This window comes from Nansenia antarctica (assembly GCF_963989245.1).
Source record: "Nansenia antarctica genome assembly, chromosome: 3".
Classification (NCBI taxonomy): domain Eukaryota; kingdom Metazoa; phylum Chordata; class Actinopteri; order Argentiniformes; family Microstomatidae; genus Nansenia; species Nansenia antarctica.
The window spans coordinates 6,748,297-6,766,403 of record NC_137688.1 but is presented as its reverse complement, the minus strand read 5'-3'; the positions used below and the strand labels follow the sequence as shown (position 1 = coordinate 6,766,403).

Sequence of the window (18,107 nt, the reverse complement as noted above, 5' to 3'; positions counted from 1 at the left end):
GCAGAAACCTATTGATTCAGTGGTTGCTGAATCCCCCCCCCCCCCAACCGTTTGATGAGTCAATGTCTACAGGGATCCGTGACATCAGAGAGTACTCCTGACGGGGCTGGGCCTGGAAGCCTGGCAGCCTGGCTCGCAGTCACTTATCTGATGTTGAACACTTTGTACTCCAGTTATCTGAGACTTTGACACAAGTCTTGAGTTTCATTAAGCCTCCGGGACACGCTGACTAAGCCCTTACTAAACACAATTTGCCAACTCGGCTCTGCGATATCAAAGCTTTTGAAAAAGGGCACGGCGGGGAGTCAGTCTGGTCGCTGCGCCTCCGCCGCGTGTTCCTACTGAGGGCGGCGGCGGCAACGGCGGTGACGGCTCTAACTCTACGTTTGTTGTCAGCTGCAGCACCGACTGACAACCGTTCCGAATGACATCATGCAGCACGTGTCTATTAAAAGCCTAATGGGGTACCTGACAGGGCTGGTGGTGTGAGACCCGCAGCGCTCCGGTACAACGTGAGGGGGGATCGGTACAACGTGAAGGGGGATATAGGCACCATCTGGTCACCCAGCCACTGTGTCTGTTCCAAGTTAACTTCAAAAGCTGCAGGCCACATCTGCAGTGTATCATAAGAGGTGATGTCATTGTCAGATAACCCGTAACTCCCCCCCCCTCTCCCGATCTTAATTGTACTGACAGGTCATCTGTCACTTTACAGATCATTGGGTGCTGATAACAGATTCCAACTCAAACACAAGTGTGTCTGGATAATGTATGTTTAGTCATTGAAACAGTAGATTGCTGTGAAAAAAACGTGTTCCTCAGTGAGTTGTGGATACGTGACAGTAATATTATCTTTTGTTGATTTTACTGGTTTTGTTTGCATATTGCAAAATGTCAGTGTTCACTCTGTCAATATGTACCCATTTAAAAACAAATATATCCACTAGTATTCCCTAAATGTATGAGTTTGCTAATGGAGTTCATAATGGGGTTCATATTTTTTGAATTATTGTGTTGCAAAAGTCTTTAAGTATTTAAGTATTTAAGACTTTAACCGTTACGCAATAGCCTCCTTTCTGGGACCATATGTGAATAAGCTCCTAACTCTGCAGCGTTGATGGATCTGATGTTCTTTCTATACTCCGCCGAAAACATTCCAACACATGATCGATGGAAACATCAATATTATTACATTTCACATGTATTTATGCAGCTGTACTGCTGGGTGAAATGGTGAAACCGAGCAGTGCTCAGTCATTTCATGGGTAGCAACCGTGTACATGTCTTAAGTGGTCGTTATAAGCATTATGAAACAACGTTTCACCACGTGCCATTTAACAAAACAAAGGAATGGAATTGGAATGGAATGGAATGCGAGTCGTCGTCATCCCCTGTCCTGTTTGGTGTCCACATTGCGACATTGTTTTGTCCTTTTCATGTGAAAAGATTCGTAGAGAATGATACACTTTAGGAATCTTATCTCCTCTGGAATCTTATCCTCATCTCTTATCTCTTTATCTCTCTTGCTCTATCTCTCTGTCTGTCTCTCTCTGTCGCCCTCTAGCTGACCCCCGGGGGTAAGGCGGCCCAGGCCGGGGTCGGGGTCGGAGACTGGGTGGTGTCCATCGGTGATGTAAATGCAGAGGAGATGACCCACGTGGAGGCACAGAACAAGATCAGGGCAGCGGAGGAGTCTCTCAGCCTCACCCTCAGCAAGTAAGACACCACACCACACCACACCACAGCCCAACACACCACACCACACCACACCACAGCCCAACACAGCACAGCCCAACACACCACAGCCCAACACACCACAGCCCAACACACCACACCACACCTCACCACAGCACACCACCTCACACCTCACCACACCACACCACACCTCACCTCACCACACCACACCAGGCCACACCACACCACAGCCCAACACACCACACCACACCACAGCCCAACACAGCCCAACACAGCCCAACACACCACACCTCACCACACCACACCACACCACCACACCACACCACACCTACCACACCAGGCCACACCACACCACAGCCCAACACAGCCCAACTCACCACACCACACCACACCACACCACACCACACCACAGCCCAACACACCACACCTCACCACACCACCTCACACCTCACCACACCACACCACACCACACCTCACCACACCACACCTACCACACCAGGCCACACCACAGCCCACCACACCACTCCTCACCACACCACACCAGGCCACACCACACCACACCACAACACACCACAGCCCAACACACCACACCACACCTCACCACACCACACCACAGCCCAACACACCACACCATACCATGTCACACACCACACCACACCACACCACACCATGCCACACCACACTACACTACACCACACCATACCACACCACACCACACCACACCAGGCCACACCACACCACACCACACCACACCACAGCCCAACACACCACACCATACCATACTATACCATACAGACAAACTTGCTCACCCTCACCCTGACCAAGTGAGGCATTCACTGTCACTCTCAGCATTGTTAACATAGCATGGAATCCTAGTTTTCAGATGAGATATCAGGTGAATAACGGCAGCTATGTTTCTGTCCTGGACGCCTCATTGCACCATATTGCACAAACCACTAAGCCACTGAGTCAGACTCCCACAGGAGGGCAATGCGCTTTTGTTCATTTGAAAATCAATTGCAGATCGTTATAAACACGAGTAGAGAAGGGTGAGTCAGGTGTTTTTCTTTAATTGAAGTCATTCATGTAGATTAAAAACGTTTTTTTTTGTGTGCTAAATAAAGCCAAGCACACAGATCATTTTGCATAGCTATTTTATTCTCGGTGGGATAACAACATATTTGTTAGAAAAGTGTAAGTTACTAGACTCTCCCCTTTTTTGATAGTGTCTCATGGTCGCGAGCCAAAGCAAAGGTGTCTCATCAACAGCTTCATTGTAACTGAGATGTATTTCTCTCAAAGGCTTGATTGGAAAAGAGTCGTACAAGTGCGGTGTGATGTTGTTTGAATAGTTCACCAGAGAGGATCTGTGCATGTTCAACTAAACACACGGCACAGACTGTCAGCTGCATACATTACCGTGTAAGTGTCAGCTGGTTGCAACATGCAAACGCTACTTTTACAGCCATGGCTGGCTGAAGATAGCACACCTAATTATTGCGTGTCAACCGAATCGCAGTTGACGTCTAATAAATCTAGCTTGGGAGCTCGTTGATAGTCTCGGTGTCTTTTAGTAGGAGGCTATCCAAATAAAGCAAGATGAGTTGGGCCATACTCGTACCCGGGCATGTGGGTGGTGACTTTGGTACATTGACTCTCTCTATCTCTCTGATAGTGGCAGGCCCCAGCGTTTCCTTGGCCATTATTAGATTTAAAGGAGTACACAACAAGCCCCTGGGCTCTGTACTGTTCTCACACGCAGGCACATCCTCTCGAGACACATTTCCCCTGACATAAACAGCCAGGCCTCTTGCTGACTCTGACAGTTTATTTTTTTTCTTGTAGAAAGAGGTCACATGCTGTAGCCTAAGGCCCTGAACAGACCCCAAATGTCTGAGAGATAGGGAGAGAGGGAGGAAGGGGGAGGGGGAGAGAGAGAGAGGAAGGGAGTGGGAGAGAGGGGGAGAGAGGGAGGAAGAGGGAGGGAGAGAGAGAGGGAGGGAGACATGGAGGGAGGGAGGGAGGGAGGGAGGGGGGGGAGAAAGAGAGGGAGGGGGAGAAAGAGAGGGAGAGACGGAGACGGAGAGGGAGGGAGGGAGAGAGAGAGAGGGAAGGAAGGAGGGAGAGAGAGAGAGGGAGGGAGGAAGGGGGAGGGGGAGAGAGAGAGAGGAAGAGAGTGGGAGAGAGTAGGAGAGAGGGAGGAAGAGGGAGGGAGAGAGAGAGGGAGGGAGGGAGGGAGGGAGAGACAGACAGACAGAGAGGGAGGGAGGGAGAGGGAGAGAGAGGGAGGGAGGGAGAGAGAGGGAAGGAAGGAGGGAGAGAGGCCTCATCCGGAACTGGGATGTGTGTCATGGCTCTGTGGTTTAAAGGGCTGAGTAATATAATCAGACGTGTGATGGTCTCTGATGATGCAAGATGGATGATGGGAGGGTTGGTGTTCCTCCTCGACCAGACGTACCCTGTTATTAGGGGCCTGGGAATCGGGCCGTGTTTGTGGCGAACAACCACAGGGGGTGTTAAACAGAGTTTGCCCAAAAGCTCAGGCCAGGGCCACCTAGCTAAAAGTGGGTCAGTGAGTCCAGGGCTACGTTCAACATTTCAGACCCCTGTCTTCCACAAACAGAGTATGCTTTGGCCAGGTCGTGTGGCAGGTGTGTGTGTGTATGCGTCAGTGTTGTCATTTCCCCCCGGCTCATTGTAGATCTATCCGGTGTGGCATGTAGGCGTGTTAGTTTTTTCCCTTCCCAGTAAACTTTGTGTAGAGGAAGCTGGAGTGAACAGAGCACGGATGTTAGCTAGGCTAGCACACGTCAACACTAACGATAACGCTTTATCTACTCTGCGCTGAGCCCAGAGGACAGGAAGTGTGTGTGTGTGTGTGTGTGTGTGTGTGAGGTGTGTGAGGTGTGCGTGTGTGTGTGCCTGTGTGAGGTGTGTGTGTGTGTGTGTGTGTGCGTGTGAGGTGTGTGTGTGAGGTGTGTAAGGTGTGTGTGTGTGTGTGTGTGCCTGTGTGTGAGGTGTGTGTGTGTGTGTGTGCCTGTGTGTGAGGTGTGTGTGTGGTGCTAAGTGTTTGTTTACTGTTGTTTAGTGATCATATGGGTCCCAGTGTGTGTGCGCAGTGTTATTGGGTATTGAATGCATCTCTGGGGTGTGGTGTCCTTAATGTGACAGGTCTGTACAAGCCAGCCTGGTTGCTTAGCAGCAGACATACTTTTCTTTGCCCTCCCCCTCTCTGTCATTTTTCCCCTCCCTTCGTTTCTTGGATCCTTTGAGAGAAAACGAAATGATTCACATTCCTCTTCTCCTCTTTCCCGTCACTCTGTTCTCTCACTTTCTCACGCTCCCGTTTTGAGTCGCGTCGTTTTTTTTTCTTTCTTTCTAAAACACTTGTTGATGCTAGACGTGACCAGGTGTTTTTTCAAAAATGTTTCTTCTCCTAGTTTTTGAGAAGCTTCCACAGTTCCTCGTCGCCTTCAAATGGGAGGACAGTGACGATGGTTATGAATTATGAGGCGTTGCTCGGTCCAGAGCCTAGTTATGTTCAAAGGACATGATAGAGTATCATGTCGTTTTTTTTGTTATGCACAGGGTTCATTTTTTTCGCCATTAATCTTTCTCTAGGAAGTGGGAAAAACAAAGAGAGTGAAAGTTTATGATGAAGCTCCACCCTGCAATCCATCATTCATACTCCAGAGAGGCACAAAGGGGCCTCATATGTCACTGTTTCACTGTCAGTGACCTGCGTGGAGGTTGTGGCTTGAATATGTTGATGGTACGACCTTGAAAACCCTGTACGTCCCCTCCTCTGACTGGCTTCCATCAGGGTGATTAGAGTCAGGCTGGAGGATGTTCAATCGTACCCACTGTAGTATAGAAGCTCCCAAATGTCTATTGGTCTATCTTTGTTTTGTATTTGTATCTATTTTTGATTTTTATATTAGCCTATTATTCAATTGTCACTTTATTTTGTTGTTGTAGTTTTTTTGTGGTCTGAGCTGCTGTAACACCTGAATTCTATCTATCTATCTATCTTTCTATCTCTCTATCTATCTCTCTATCTATCTATCTATCTATCTATCTCTCTATCTCTCTATCTATCTATCTATCTATCTATCTATCTATCTATCTATCTATCTATCTATCTATCTATCTATCTATCATGTTCTCTGGGTCAGTTTGGTGAGCTATCTCAGACCACAGACGGGGTTGTTTGGCAGCAGAGCATGTAGTGCATTAGTGAGAAATAATGAGTGTTGAAATGTGGAGGGAAATGATTACACAGAGGGTGTGGATCACGTCCCCGTCCAGGTCAGCCTCAGTTCATTAAGGCCTCTTGATTTATCTGATTTGGTCCCAGAGGCAATGACTCTGCCTTTCTCCCCCCTGCACTACTCCAGTTGTGTTCTCATGGCCAAAAGAAACACACACACACACACACACACACACATACAGTAACTGCGCTATGTTTTCTGTTTCCCACACCATGTTCAAGAGTGTCAAACACTTAACGCCTGGTACCATTTGCTTGTGTTGTGAAATATGTCAACAGTCTTAAGACACTAGGCGAGGTTCAGGTGAGGTACTTTGAACTTCCTCCCTGACAGTTGCAGCCGCTTAACTTGTCACTTATCCCCTACAACTCTGACAGAGTCATATCAGGCTCCCCCCTCCCCCCCCCCCCTCTCCTTTCTCCCTCTTGCATTCTCTCTCTCTCTCTCTCTCTCTGTTCTCTATCTTAGACAGCCTTGTTGTACTTTGTCATCCTGTGTAGAATGCTAGTCTGTCAATGACGGGGGGGCAGGCCGTAATTAGAGGGTATGCAGAGTCACAGGAAACATTGTCTATTGTCGTGTGTGTGTGTGTGTGTGTGTGTGTGTGTGTCGCCCCTCTGTGTTTACAGCCATACGCTCTAACAGAATGTGTGTGGTCGGGGGCCTGGCTCATCCAGGCTTAACCCCAGTGCACCCTGGGATGTCTGTACGGATAGGGACGTGAGGTACAGGTGTTGGATGGTATTCAGAGTTAGAACTGTGGGGATGCAGGTCGTTCTGATGGTAAACCAGGGTTCCCTTTGAGAATGTTGACATGTAATGTGCCACTCCCATAAGTGATCGAAATGAACGAATGAACATTGCTGCAGCCCAACATGTAGGCCTATAGAACCCTCAAGAGCCAATGTGTCATTTGAATCTCGGATGCATCGGAGTAGTGCATGACATAATTGCGCTATAATTGTCGCCCCAAAATATATACACTTGTTATTTGCATCTTGGAAAATGGGAGATAATCTGTTGTAATGTAATATTCTTCTCGACCGACTTCTAACGAACACTTACGTTGTAATTGAGACAAAGTTTACGCAACAGTGGCATCCATATAATTTCATGCAAATTAAGTGAGATCAGAAAAGAAGGCTACATTTTGTTTCTAATTCAGAACTTTCCCAAGAGTCATCATTCACATTAAGACACATCCTTGTTTTTCCAGTCACTTAATTCTTAATTTAAAAAAATGTTTTATGCTACATAAATTACTGTACCTCATTATACTTCATGAAAGTCTGTGTGTTTTATAATGTAACGTTTTGTTCTAATTCTCTTTCTCTCTGTCTGTCTTCCAGAGCTTTCAACGCCGGAGGAGAACAGAAAGTAAGGCATCCTGCCGTCTGTGTTTTCTTGACCTAACACCTTCACCTTCACAGAGACTGATGCTTTCACCATGTGAATCGACAGATTCCCCCCAGGTTTACCAGACCATGAATACATTCCTCTCTGACTTCTGGTCCAAACGTACAGTACATACTCTGGTCTGAGGGAGGTGTGCTTACATGTTTCCCCACGGTCTATTATTGCGTTGTGGTGACGGATGATGAAATGTGAGACATCTGAGCCGCCTCCTCAGCGGTCTCGACAGCGTACGTCATTCTCCGTTCAAAGTCACTCGGATTCAATCACCGTTGAGGCTCTCTGGGGTGGGGGGGGGGGAAGGGGGGTCCACAGTGCATGGTGGGAGCATCAGTCAGTCCTGAGATGATTGGTTTGTTTGTCGAATGGAATGAATATCGCACCGGTCACTCCAGTGTGCCTGTGTTTGTTTGAGCCGCGTCCCCTAAGGTGTCGCACAATCCCAGATCCGGTCATATGTCAGGGACAACATGTGTGAGTACAGCACAGCACGGTGTGCCGTCATAACAGAGTCACTCATTGAATTCAGCGTAGAGTCACTAGGATGCAAAAGGTGTACGCTGAAAAGAAATGTGACCGCAGCTGGTGAAAAGTGGGAACGATATTTGACAAGTGGGAACAATTTTCAAGGACGTTGAAATGTATTTTACATTTTTCAGAATGAAAAGTCTGAAACATTTTCGGTCGGTTGTTCCCGACTTGTTCCCGCTTTCACCGGCTGCCGTCACAAATGCTGTGGTCTTTGCATTGAAGGCATAAAACATGCAACATGAACATCTTCCACCTAGTGGACAAACGCGGTAACACCGTAACACTCCCCCAGGCACACTGAACAACACGCCCCTGACTAATGAGTAAGCCCATTAGGAGGTAAGTGAAATGTCAAGTTTAGCACTTCGTCACCGGGCGTCGGGGCTTCTAGTCAGCAGTTAAAGAACGTCCCCCTGGACAGCTGGCGGGCTTCCAAGACAAATATCAGTCAGACAATTGGCTGTTTTCACAGGTCTTAAAACACTTCCTCCCTACGAACAGAGAACGTTCAGCTGGCCTTGACAGCAGCCGTTCTTGCGACACGTAGTCATTACTGTGTCGGGGAACCAAAAATGATTAAGGTTTCCCAGAGCTTCTGGTTGGAGGTTACAAAGATGGCAGATCTGTGATTGTGAAACTGAAATGTGATTAACTGTTTTGTCTGTGTGTACTGTATGTGTATGTGTGTGTGTGTGTGTGTGTGCGCCATGTCTAATCGCATGTCGTTTGCGGTGGTTTTCTTTGTCTCCCTCTCTCACACCTTGTTGTAGGACTCGCTCGCTCCCGCCTCAGTTCAGCCCAAGTACTCCTTCGCGCCGAGCACGGCCATTAACAAGATGGCGCGGCCCTTTGCAGCGGGCGGTGGCAACGCCGGGCCGGTCATTAAACCTGTGGCGTACGCCCCTAAACTTAACACCTCAGGTTCACAGGCGCCCGCCAGCATGCAGCAGCCACACAACGGGTAGGTAAACAAACAGACAAAGAAAGAAAGAAAGAAAGAAAGAAAAAAAAAAAGAAAGACCACTCTGCTTAGAGAGAGAACATGAAGCGGTCAGTTTTTGTTGTTGTTTGACTATAAGTCTACATATGTGTTTAAGGATGGCCTCTGTAAATGTTGAGGGTTAAATCAGTCAGACATACAGTACAACCATCTTTGTTGATTGGGAATGGCTGACTGTGCCTTTTTGAGGGTAGTGAGTACCGTGATTTAACATTGTCCACATCTTAGATGACATCATTGATTGTGATGCAGGAGTCCTTTGCCCTCTACAAAGTATCAATGCCTTTACTTGGTCTGTTTTGACGTACTGTTTTGTAGAGATGGGCTGGGATTCAAGTGGAGTTTTGTCTGACCAAATGCTATGAATGCTAAGAATATGTTCTGTTTTGTCCGCAATGCAGTTACTACGGTATTCCTCAGTTAACATTCCTGTGTGGTTGTAAGACAGAACCTTTCTGTGGTCCGAGGGCTTGTTTGGCCTTCGATCTTTCGGCTTTTTCATTTGTTGTCTGGGCAGAACCGGCTTGTTTTCGAAAAACCTCTGTGTTTTAGAGCCGCTCTACTTGTTTCATCCCTGGGTTGTGCAAACTGAAACGTTGTGTTGTGTGGACTCCTAACTACATCCGAGACATTTTAAAACTCCAAGTCACGGTTTACAGACGGTAGGCTATTTTTTTTGTTCTCTCTCTGCAAAATCATTCAAGTGAGTGAGAGTTCACCACAGTCAGGGGATGTATATATATATATATATATAAAAAAAAAGTTTTACTCAAAGTTTACAAGGTTTTTCTAAAACGTACCAAAACAACAGATGTTCCATGTCGACTATAAGGAGACTGTGTGAGTGCAACATAAATGATCTGCTTCTTGTGGTGGGTGGGTTGCTCATAAAGTAAGACGGGGTGGTCCGGCCCTGCTGGGGGCAGCCTGGTCTCATAGCTGAGGGCGGGGGGGTGGGGGGGGGTTGACGTCTGACTCTTGGCATGGTGTTGTCTGCGGCTGTATTTAGCCCCACTCAGGACCCCGCCCATAAAATTTGCTGAGTTGTCAAAGTGCTTTTTTACTGCACCGGTGCTGGATTACCTTGAACTGCCTTACTTGGAGACGCCTTCGCATGGGCCAGCAGAGAGAGGAGGCAAACCTGCTGCTTTCTCTGTCCCCAGCAGCTGGCTAGACTTTCTCCCGGTGGCCATTTTGTAAATACATTTGTCAAGCTGCAGTTCAACATCGCTCCATTGTTGCCAAGCCAGACGAGGGGGGGGGGAACAACAAGTTGGGTAAACCACAAACAGGTGTCAGTTCAATCAACCCCCTATTGTTGCCCTGATTCAGTGCAATAAACACGCATTACCCTCGGCACCTCATTTAAAAACCTCTCGCTCTTTTCTTCTCGTGATTTAGGTGATTTTCATATGCTACAGCAGTTGGCATGGCGACACTACTGTGTGTAATCCTGAATGATTTAGGAAGGAACCTGATCTGAAACTGTTATTCGTACTAAACCGGGAAAAATGACAGGAAAGCCTTTCCGAAAGGCTTAATCATCGCAGCGCAGAGCTGGTAGAGTCTGCGGCTAGCCGGGGCTGAGTGCTTGTTGTGGGTGTACTATTTTGACATTTGGAGAATGTGTCTGATGTCTAGGCTTGTCGTACTACTGAAGCAGGTTTGGTGTGTTTTTATTTTTTTTCTCACCGTGGCCTTGGTGCTGCATCATCGCCACGACATTCTGTGTCATTGTCTGGGGTGTTACCGTGCCACAATGGAAATATTTGAGTTTCTGGTGTTGACTGTTGAATGGAAATGAGTGCTTTGTGTTGGTTTGTATGGGACTATTCGACCTTACGCCACCTTGGCCAGTTGAAGGAGTTAGACAAACACGTGTTAATTAGAATTTGTTGTGCAGCAGAAGCGTGGGAGGGAGAGAGACGCCGCTTGGTTTCCACATGCCCCGCCACAATGCCGTCTTTCTGTCTTTTTCTCTATCGACAATAACAGCCTGTCTCGTTTGTCACCTCCTGCATGTTTTTCTGCGTCACACAAAAAAAAGTATTTTGGTCTCCTCCTGGCTGTTGTCTACAACTACTTTTTTTTTTTGACATTTTCTGTCTCTTTTTTTCCCCTTATGTTTCCCTTGACTGACCTTTTTTCCCCTCTGTCTGTTTCTCTCTCTCTCTCTCTGTGTTCCGTTCTTTCTTTCGTTCTGCAGATGGAAGCTGGTGAACAGAAGTTAGTAAACACTCTTCTGCTCATTTCCTGTGCTTACTGCTTGACTGCCTGTCAAAAATACCTGTCAAAGTACAGTTCATTCTCACTTAATTAACCTCCATCCCGCTTTTGTAAAAGCTGAGTAACTTGAAAATGTGTAATGAGTTAATCTCTACCTGCAGGCTTAGTAACAGATTGATTTATTTATTTAAAAAGATGGCGGGTTCTGAACCTAATTAGAATGCTTACGTTAGTGTATACGCCTGGGCAAGTGAACATGTGTTTGTCTCTAATGAACCTCAAGCTCAGCTTCTCATTTCCGAGGTTCTTTTTAGAAAGTTCTATTTAAACCTCAACTAGCAGCATATCCTTTCTTTCCCCTTTGTGATTGATCTTTGAATCTTCCTCCTCTTCTTTCTGCCCCCTCTCTGTACTCTGTTCATCCATCCATCTGCTCTCTCTGCCTTCCTTCCTCCTCTCACATCCTTTATCCTTTCACCCTCCTCCTCCTCCTGCTCCGCTCTCCCTCCTCCTACTCTCTCCCTCCCTCCTCTTCTCTTCACTTCTCTGCTCTGTAGGGCTGAAGCTTACTATGATGGGATCTACCCCCCCGAGTGCAAGTAAGGGCCAGGTGCATGTCCTGGGGGGTACTCCATCAACGTCACTAAAGGAAAACGCAGGCTTATTTTGATAAGTCTCGTGAGACTTTTTTTTTTTATAAATCTCGCGGGATCTATCAAAATAAGCCTGGATTGTCCTTTAGCGATGTTGATGGACTACCCCCCCTGTAGGCTGGCCTCTGGCCTGTGATGAGGATCCAGAAATGCTAGATTGAAGTGGCGAAACGTCAACGTTGTTCTGAATGTAGGCTATGTGTTAGGGTCAGGGTAAAAGGGTGTAAGGCAGGGATATTAATAAAGTCTTTTAGAAAAGCGACTTTACCTCCTTCCTTTTAACCATGACCAGACAATGATGACCCTATTTCGGCTCGGTGTACTTACTGAATCCTTCCATAACTAATTAACTTCCATATCTAATTAACTCAATTGTACGCAATCGACCTACCGTTGAGATAACGACATGTTTATAGACAAACAGGCATGCGTTTTTTTTCGGATACTAATGAGAGAACATTGAGAGAATTGTGTGTGTTCTGTATGAAGAGTCCACACTAAATGAAGGATGAGTATCTTATGACCATTTCAGTGTCCGCTATAGCGGACGAGCTAGCTAGTTAGTGGTGCATGCTAACGGTGCTGGTGTGGCTATCGTTTCCATCGAATATATATCGCTGGTCCAGCGCTTCCGTCGGGGTGTGTTAAGCCTGGTACCCGTGGTAACGGCCGTGGTGTGTGTGTTAGGTACGGTCTGCGGGTGGACGCGTTGCCCTGCTTCATCCCCAACGACCGCAGCAAGAAGAGGCTGATCGAGGACACTCAGGACTGGCAGCCCCGCACCGGCACCACCCAGTCCCGCTCCTTCCGCATCCTGGCCCAGCTCACAGGCACCGACTTCAGTAAGTCAGAGAGAGAGAGGGAGGGAGAGAGAGAGGGAGAGAGAGGGAGGGAGAGAGAGAGAGAGAGGGAGAGGCAGACACAGGGAGGGAGAGAGAGGGGTGACGCAGAGGAGGGGAGGGGGGGGAGAAAGGAATCAGAGAGGGAGAGATGGAGAGGGAGGGAGGGAGAGAGAGGGGTGACGCAGAGGAGGGGGGTGGGAGAAAGGAATCAGAGAAGGGGAGAGGGAGGGAGAGAGAGAGATGGAGAGGGAGGGAGGGGGAGAGAGAGGGGTGACGCAGAGGAGGGGGGTGGGAGAAAGGAATCAAAGAAGCAGAGAGGGGGAGAGGGAGAGAGAGGTAACGGAGGGGGGGGAGAAAGAGGTCAAAGAAGCAGAGGGGCACACAGGAAAAAGGGGTCAGAGGGGAATAGATTGGAGTGGTTCAGAGAGAGGTTGATGACACAAGGCCTTGGGGGAGGGGGGTGGACGGACATGGGGGGGGGGAGGAAGAAGAAGAGTGATGGAGGGAGGAGAGATGGGCGACTGGGTCCATGGTGTTCCAGAGGGGGGGGGAGGATGGGATCACAGCCTGGACAGGACATCGGGGTCCTTTGGGGTTCACTGGCAGTATTGAGTCTATAGAGGAGATGGGGAGGGGGGGGGGGGGGGCACTGTGTCCTGCGGATCTGGTGTCATCTGTTATCATGGACATCTCTGGACAGCAGGTCCATATGGACGCTGGAAATAACGTGGCTTTTGTGTAGTTTGAATGTTGGAAAAGGTCTGTGCACGTGTGTGTGTGCGTGTGCACGTGTTGCCCTGTATCATTTACGGCGTTCTGACGTGTGTTTCTCCTGGATCTCTCAGTGCAGGACCCAGATGATGAGGTCATGAAGCGGAGCAGGTAACCAACCGCGTGTGTGTGTGTGTCGCGTCTGACGCAGCTGAAGCAACTCATAGGGTCCGCTTTCACAGACCAGGCTTAAGCCTGATCCTAGACGCAAAAAAACCCATCTTCAATGGAGATCTTTACATTGAAAAGTGTGATTTTCAGTCCCAGGACTAGGCTTAGTCCCAGGACTAGGACTAGGCTTAAAGCCTCGTCTGTGAATCCGGCCCTTTGTGTGTACACGGTTATTCCGTTGATCAGCTTCCAGCACACGCGTGTGTGGGGCGTGTGCTGCTAATTTGCCTTGTGTGTTTTAAAGTTCAAGTTGATCAAGACTCAAGTGTCTGAATAGTTGAATCCTAATAGTTGAATGAGTACAGCTACAGTACTTATTTCAGCTGCTTGTGTGTGTGTGTGTGTGTGTGGTGTGAGATATACAGTCATGAAATATAGATCTACAGTAATCTAATTTACGTGTACAGGACAGTGTACATGCATATATATCATTTCTTTATACATGGAGTGGTGATGTAGTTTTCCGTTGCATGTTGAATTATCGGAGAGGTAGATCTTTCTTTCTTTTCAGAGCTGTCACCTTTCTCCTGACCTTTACTTTCCTCTAATAACTCCTGTCTGTCATGTCTTTTTTTCCCCCTGTCCCTTTCTCCTTCCCTCCCTCCCTTTTCACTTCCTTTCTCTCCCTCTTATTGCTTTCTCTCTCTCTCTCCTTCCACTCTCTCATCTGCCCCTGTTATCTCTGTCCTTCTATCTCGATATCTCTCTCTCTCTCTCTCTCTCTCTCTCTCTCTCTCTCTCTCTCTCTCCCTCTCTCTCTCTCTCTCCCCCCCTCTCTCTCTCTCTCCCTCCCCCTCTCTCTCTCTCTCTCTCTCTCTGTCTGTCTCTGATTAGGGAAAAGTTCCTCACTGAGATTCAGAGTCCTCGTTATGCCCGTCTGAGGGATTGGCACCACGAGAGGTCCGCACGCGCCCTTAATATCAAATCCTGAACGTCTCCATGGCGACGCGGTGGGGGGGGGCAGGGCCCGAGCCAGAGCCTGCTAGCGATAGCTACACGACTACGACAAACCGACAACGAACTTGCCACTCTTTGCCCTCCAATCAACGGCAGTAAAACTCCCCCGCCGAGATACAGAGGGGGGGAGGGGGGAGGGGTTAAGGGAGGATGAAAAAGAAGTAAAAAAAATACAATAAATAGAAGAAATTCTGCCTAGATCTCAAAGCCCTCAGTGGAACCTTTGCATAACTGAGCCTAACTGTCAACTGTCACTTCTGCAATAGAAGTGGATGAATGTCGTCAACACCATGATGTGAATACCCTTTTTTCTGTGGTTGTGTTCCTATTTCAAACTGTGCTACTCAGAGTAATCATAACAGGGGAGGGAGAGAGAGAGAGAGAGAGGGAGGGAGGGAGGGGGGGGGGTCGTCTCAGCTGTGGGACGCACCGTTCTTTATTCCACTCTAATTCTGTAGTTCAGTACCTCCTTTGATCTGTAAGCTCTCTCTCCCTCCCTCTCTCTCTCTCTCTCTCTCTCTTCTCATCACTCTGCGTTTTGAGTTCTGTATCCTTTACTGTTTTTCGGAGCTCCTCATCTTTTAGGGCTTCTCTCTCTAATAAGAAAGGAAGGGAAGATAAACCTGTACTTTTTTTTTTTTTTTTTCTGTGATCAAATACATAAAACATCTGGAAAAACAGCCCGTCTGTCTCTCTGTCCTGTCCTGTGTCTTTCTTCTTCTACTACACTTTGAGCGTGGAGTGGATTGGATTACATGGTGGTTTTCATCAGACTTGAAAGTACTTGACACACACGTCTGTGTGTGTGTGTGTGTGTGTGTGTGTGTGTGTGTGTGTGTGTGTGTGTGTGATAACTCCTTACAGTGTATCCGCGTGTTTATCCACTTACAGTTTATCCACCAGATACGTGTCAGTCAACATACTGTAGGCCTAAGCCAAAGTACACTTACAAGCTTGTAAGATAAGATTGGTAAGTGACACTGATTGAGGTACGAGCAAGTGGAGGATGAATGTATCAAAGAGGCTTTAGAGGAGAGCGTGATCAAAGGTGCGGTAATTTCACTTCTTCTCATGTACGTTTTGAGTGAATGTTTTTCTTCCAAATGAGAAATGATTGCATCACGCCGCTCTAACTCAGAGAACGTGGCGCCCAAGACGACGTAAATAAGAAATGCCTCAAAGGCAGGGTTTTGATGTAATGAGTGATGCAATTCAGGTTAATAATTGGATTTCATGTACAGTACCATACAGAGGGTATGAATATAATCTGGTGGTTATTATTTCTAAGATAAGAGGCTGACATTCTGCACAGCCAAATCTCTTCACTCAAGTGTAAGTTATGTTGTAACATTTTGGATAAAGGCGTCTGCTGAATGCCAAAATGTTAATGTAAGTGAATATTTGTCATACTTTGTCCGATTCCTTTGGTGTTTGGTTTTCATACCTGTAGTGGTCCATCCATAGGCATGTCATAACATTCAAGAGCTTGGTGCTTGGTAAAGCTTCAGACTGTAGACATCACCAACACCAAAATATGTTGCAGAATATCACCTAATGCATCAACACCTCCTGTTTCACGTTTTAGGACTTGTCCTGCACTTTCTATAAGTAAATACTGCCACACAAAAAAAAAGAAAGAAAGAAACACAAAGCCGTTCTGTGTGGTGAATGTTGAATGTTATCTCCTTACATTATCAGTGTTGCTTGTTCCACAAACAAACCTACGACGGCGATTGGCAGAGCGCCATGGCCGCATGGGTACTCCAGTGTGAAGTTTTACCATAGTTACCATATTATCACCATAGTAACACCGCAGCCAGGCGTGTTTCTAAGTCAGATGTATGATCTTCCCACAGTCACAGACCAACTCCGCCACCTGCCAAGGCCCCAGTAGAAGGCAAGCCTGACGGTGAGTTACCACAAACCTGTACACAAATGATATAACATGTTAAACTCATAAATGTGATTATTATTCTCCTACAACGGAGGTTGGTGGAAGGGTTTTTCATGGTGAGGAGGAGCTCCCTTCACCAACACACAGTGTAGAGCAGTGACACAGGACAGACCATCAGGTACCAGGAGTGTGTGAGGCGCAGTAAGACATGACAGACCATCCAGTTGGTACCAGGAGTGTGTGAGGTGCAGTAAGACATGACAGACCATCCAGTTGGTGTCACACACCATCAGGGGGGGGTGTTCCATCAATGTCGCTAAAGGAAAACCCAGGCTTATTTTCAGAAATCTCGCAAAAGTTCTCAAAATAAGGCAGTTTTTTTTGGGGGGGTGGGGGGGGTTAAATCTCGTGGGATTGATCAAGATAAGCCTGGATTGTCCTTTAGGGACGTTGATGGAACACCCCCCAGGTATGAGTGTGTGAGGTGAGGTGCAGTAAGACGTGACAGGCGTCCAGGTCTCCAGGGGGGTCGGGTTACCGGGGTGACCGGGGACACTTGGCGCTCCCCTATGCTCAGTATTGACGTACGTCAGGCATGTCTATAAACGTTGTAGATATTTATGTTGCTCCAGCCAACCCTATTTCGAGCCGCTCACAATTTTTACCCTCGTAGCACCAACGCCCCCCAACAGAGTGGCAAGCAGGAACCGCCAGGAGACGATTGTTGTGTCAATAGGGAGCTAGGAGACAAGTAGACGAACAGGGGGGGGGGGGGGGGGGTGTTCCATCAATGTCGCTAAAGGAAAATCCAGGCTTATTTTTGTTCCAAAAGTCTAGTGAGATTTATCCAAAAATAAAGCCTGGATTTTCTTCTCAGAAGTCTCGCGAGACTTGTCAGAATAAGCCTGGATTTTCCTTTAGCAACGTTGATGGAATACCCCCCTGGTTGGGTGTGTTATTATGTGGTGTTTTATGGCTGTTTCCCTGTGTGTGTCTGGTGGTCCCTCCCCCAGCCTCTAAGACCCCCGCGGCGCCGCCGGCTAGCTCCGGCCCGGCTTGCCGCCCCCCCTGGGTGACAGACAAAGGCTTCGCGGACCGGTACCACCCGGACAAGACCAGCACCACCCTGACCCAGCACCGCCAGCCCGCCCAGCCCACCCCCATGCAGAACCGCAGCTCCATCCTGCAGGCAGCGCAGCAGGCACCCGAGGACAGCGGAAGGACCCCGCTCTGTGGCGCCTGCAACAAGATCATTAGGTGGGACTATACTGCCCCCTGTCTGTGATCCCCGCCCCCACCAGCCTGATGCACTTACGTTGTTGTTGTTGTTGTTGCTCCTCTGTGGAACTTTGTGGTTAATACTGATTCTTTTTATTTTTTTATATCAGTATTTTATTGAATTTTTCATATTGTCACATTTGGTCAACACATTTCTCGACTCATACAACTTTTTATATAAAATGATAACAATATCACAGAATAACTCTTGCTGTCACCAAACAAAAAATAATAGGCTATAGAGAAAAGGACAAAATATAAAATAACCCTAAAATAAAAAATAAAAAAAAGCACCCATAGATCACCTCTTACATGCATCACTCATCCAAGTTGTTAATACTGATTCATAGGTCCAGTTTCTATTCTAAATGTGCCAGGTCAAGAGTTCAGGACCGGTCCGTTAAT

At 47.5% G+C, this 18,107-nt stretch overlaps 1 protein-coding gene across 1 annotated transcript in view; it reads left to right on the top strand.

Annotated features, from left to right (window-relative positions):
• Window positions 1-18,107, top strand: part of pdlim7 (PDZ and LIM domain 7) — a gene marked incomplete at both ends in the record, with an annotated part of 29,840 nt that overhangs the window by 7,526 nt on the left and 4,207 nt on the right. The window contains 7 exons of the mRNA XM_080526158.1: window positions 1,565-1,716; window positions 7,316-7,343; window positions 8,681-8,871; window positions 12,477-12,631; window positions 13,477-13,513; window positions 16,387-16,439; window positions 17,438-17,681. Of these exons, the coding sequence (XP_080382284.1) occupies window positions 1,565-1,716; window positions 7,316-7,343; window positions 8,681-8,871; window positions 12,477-12,631; window positions 13,477-13,513; window positions 16,387-16,439; window positions 17,438-17,681 (860 nt within the window). The remainder of the gene's footprint in view (window positions 1-1,564; window positions 1,717-7,315; window positions 7,344-8,680; window positions 8,872-12,476; window positions 12,632-13,476; window positions 13,514-16,386; window positions 16,440-17,437; window positions 17,682-18,107) is intronic.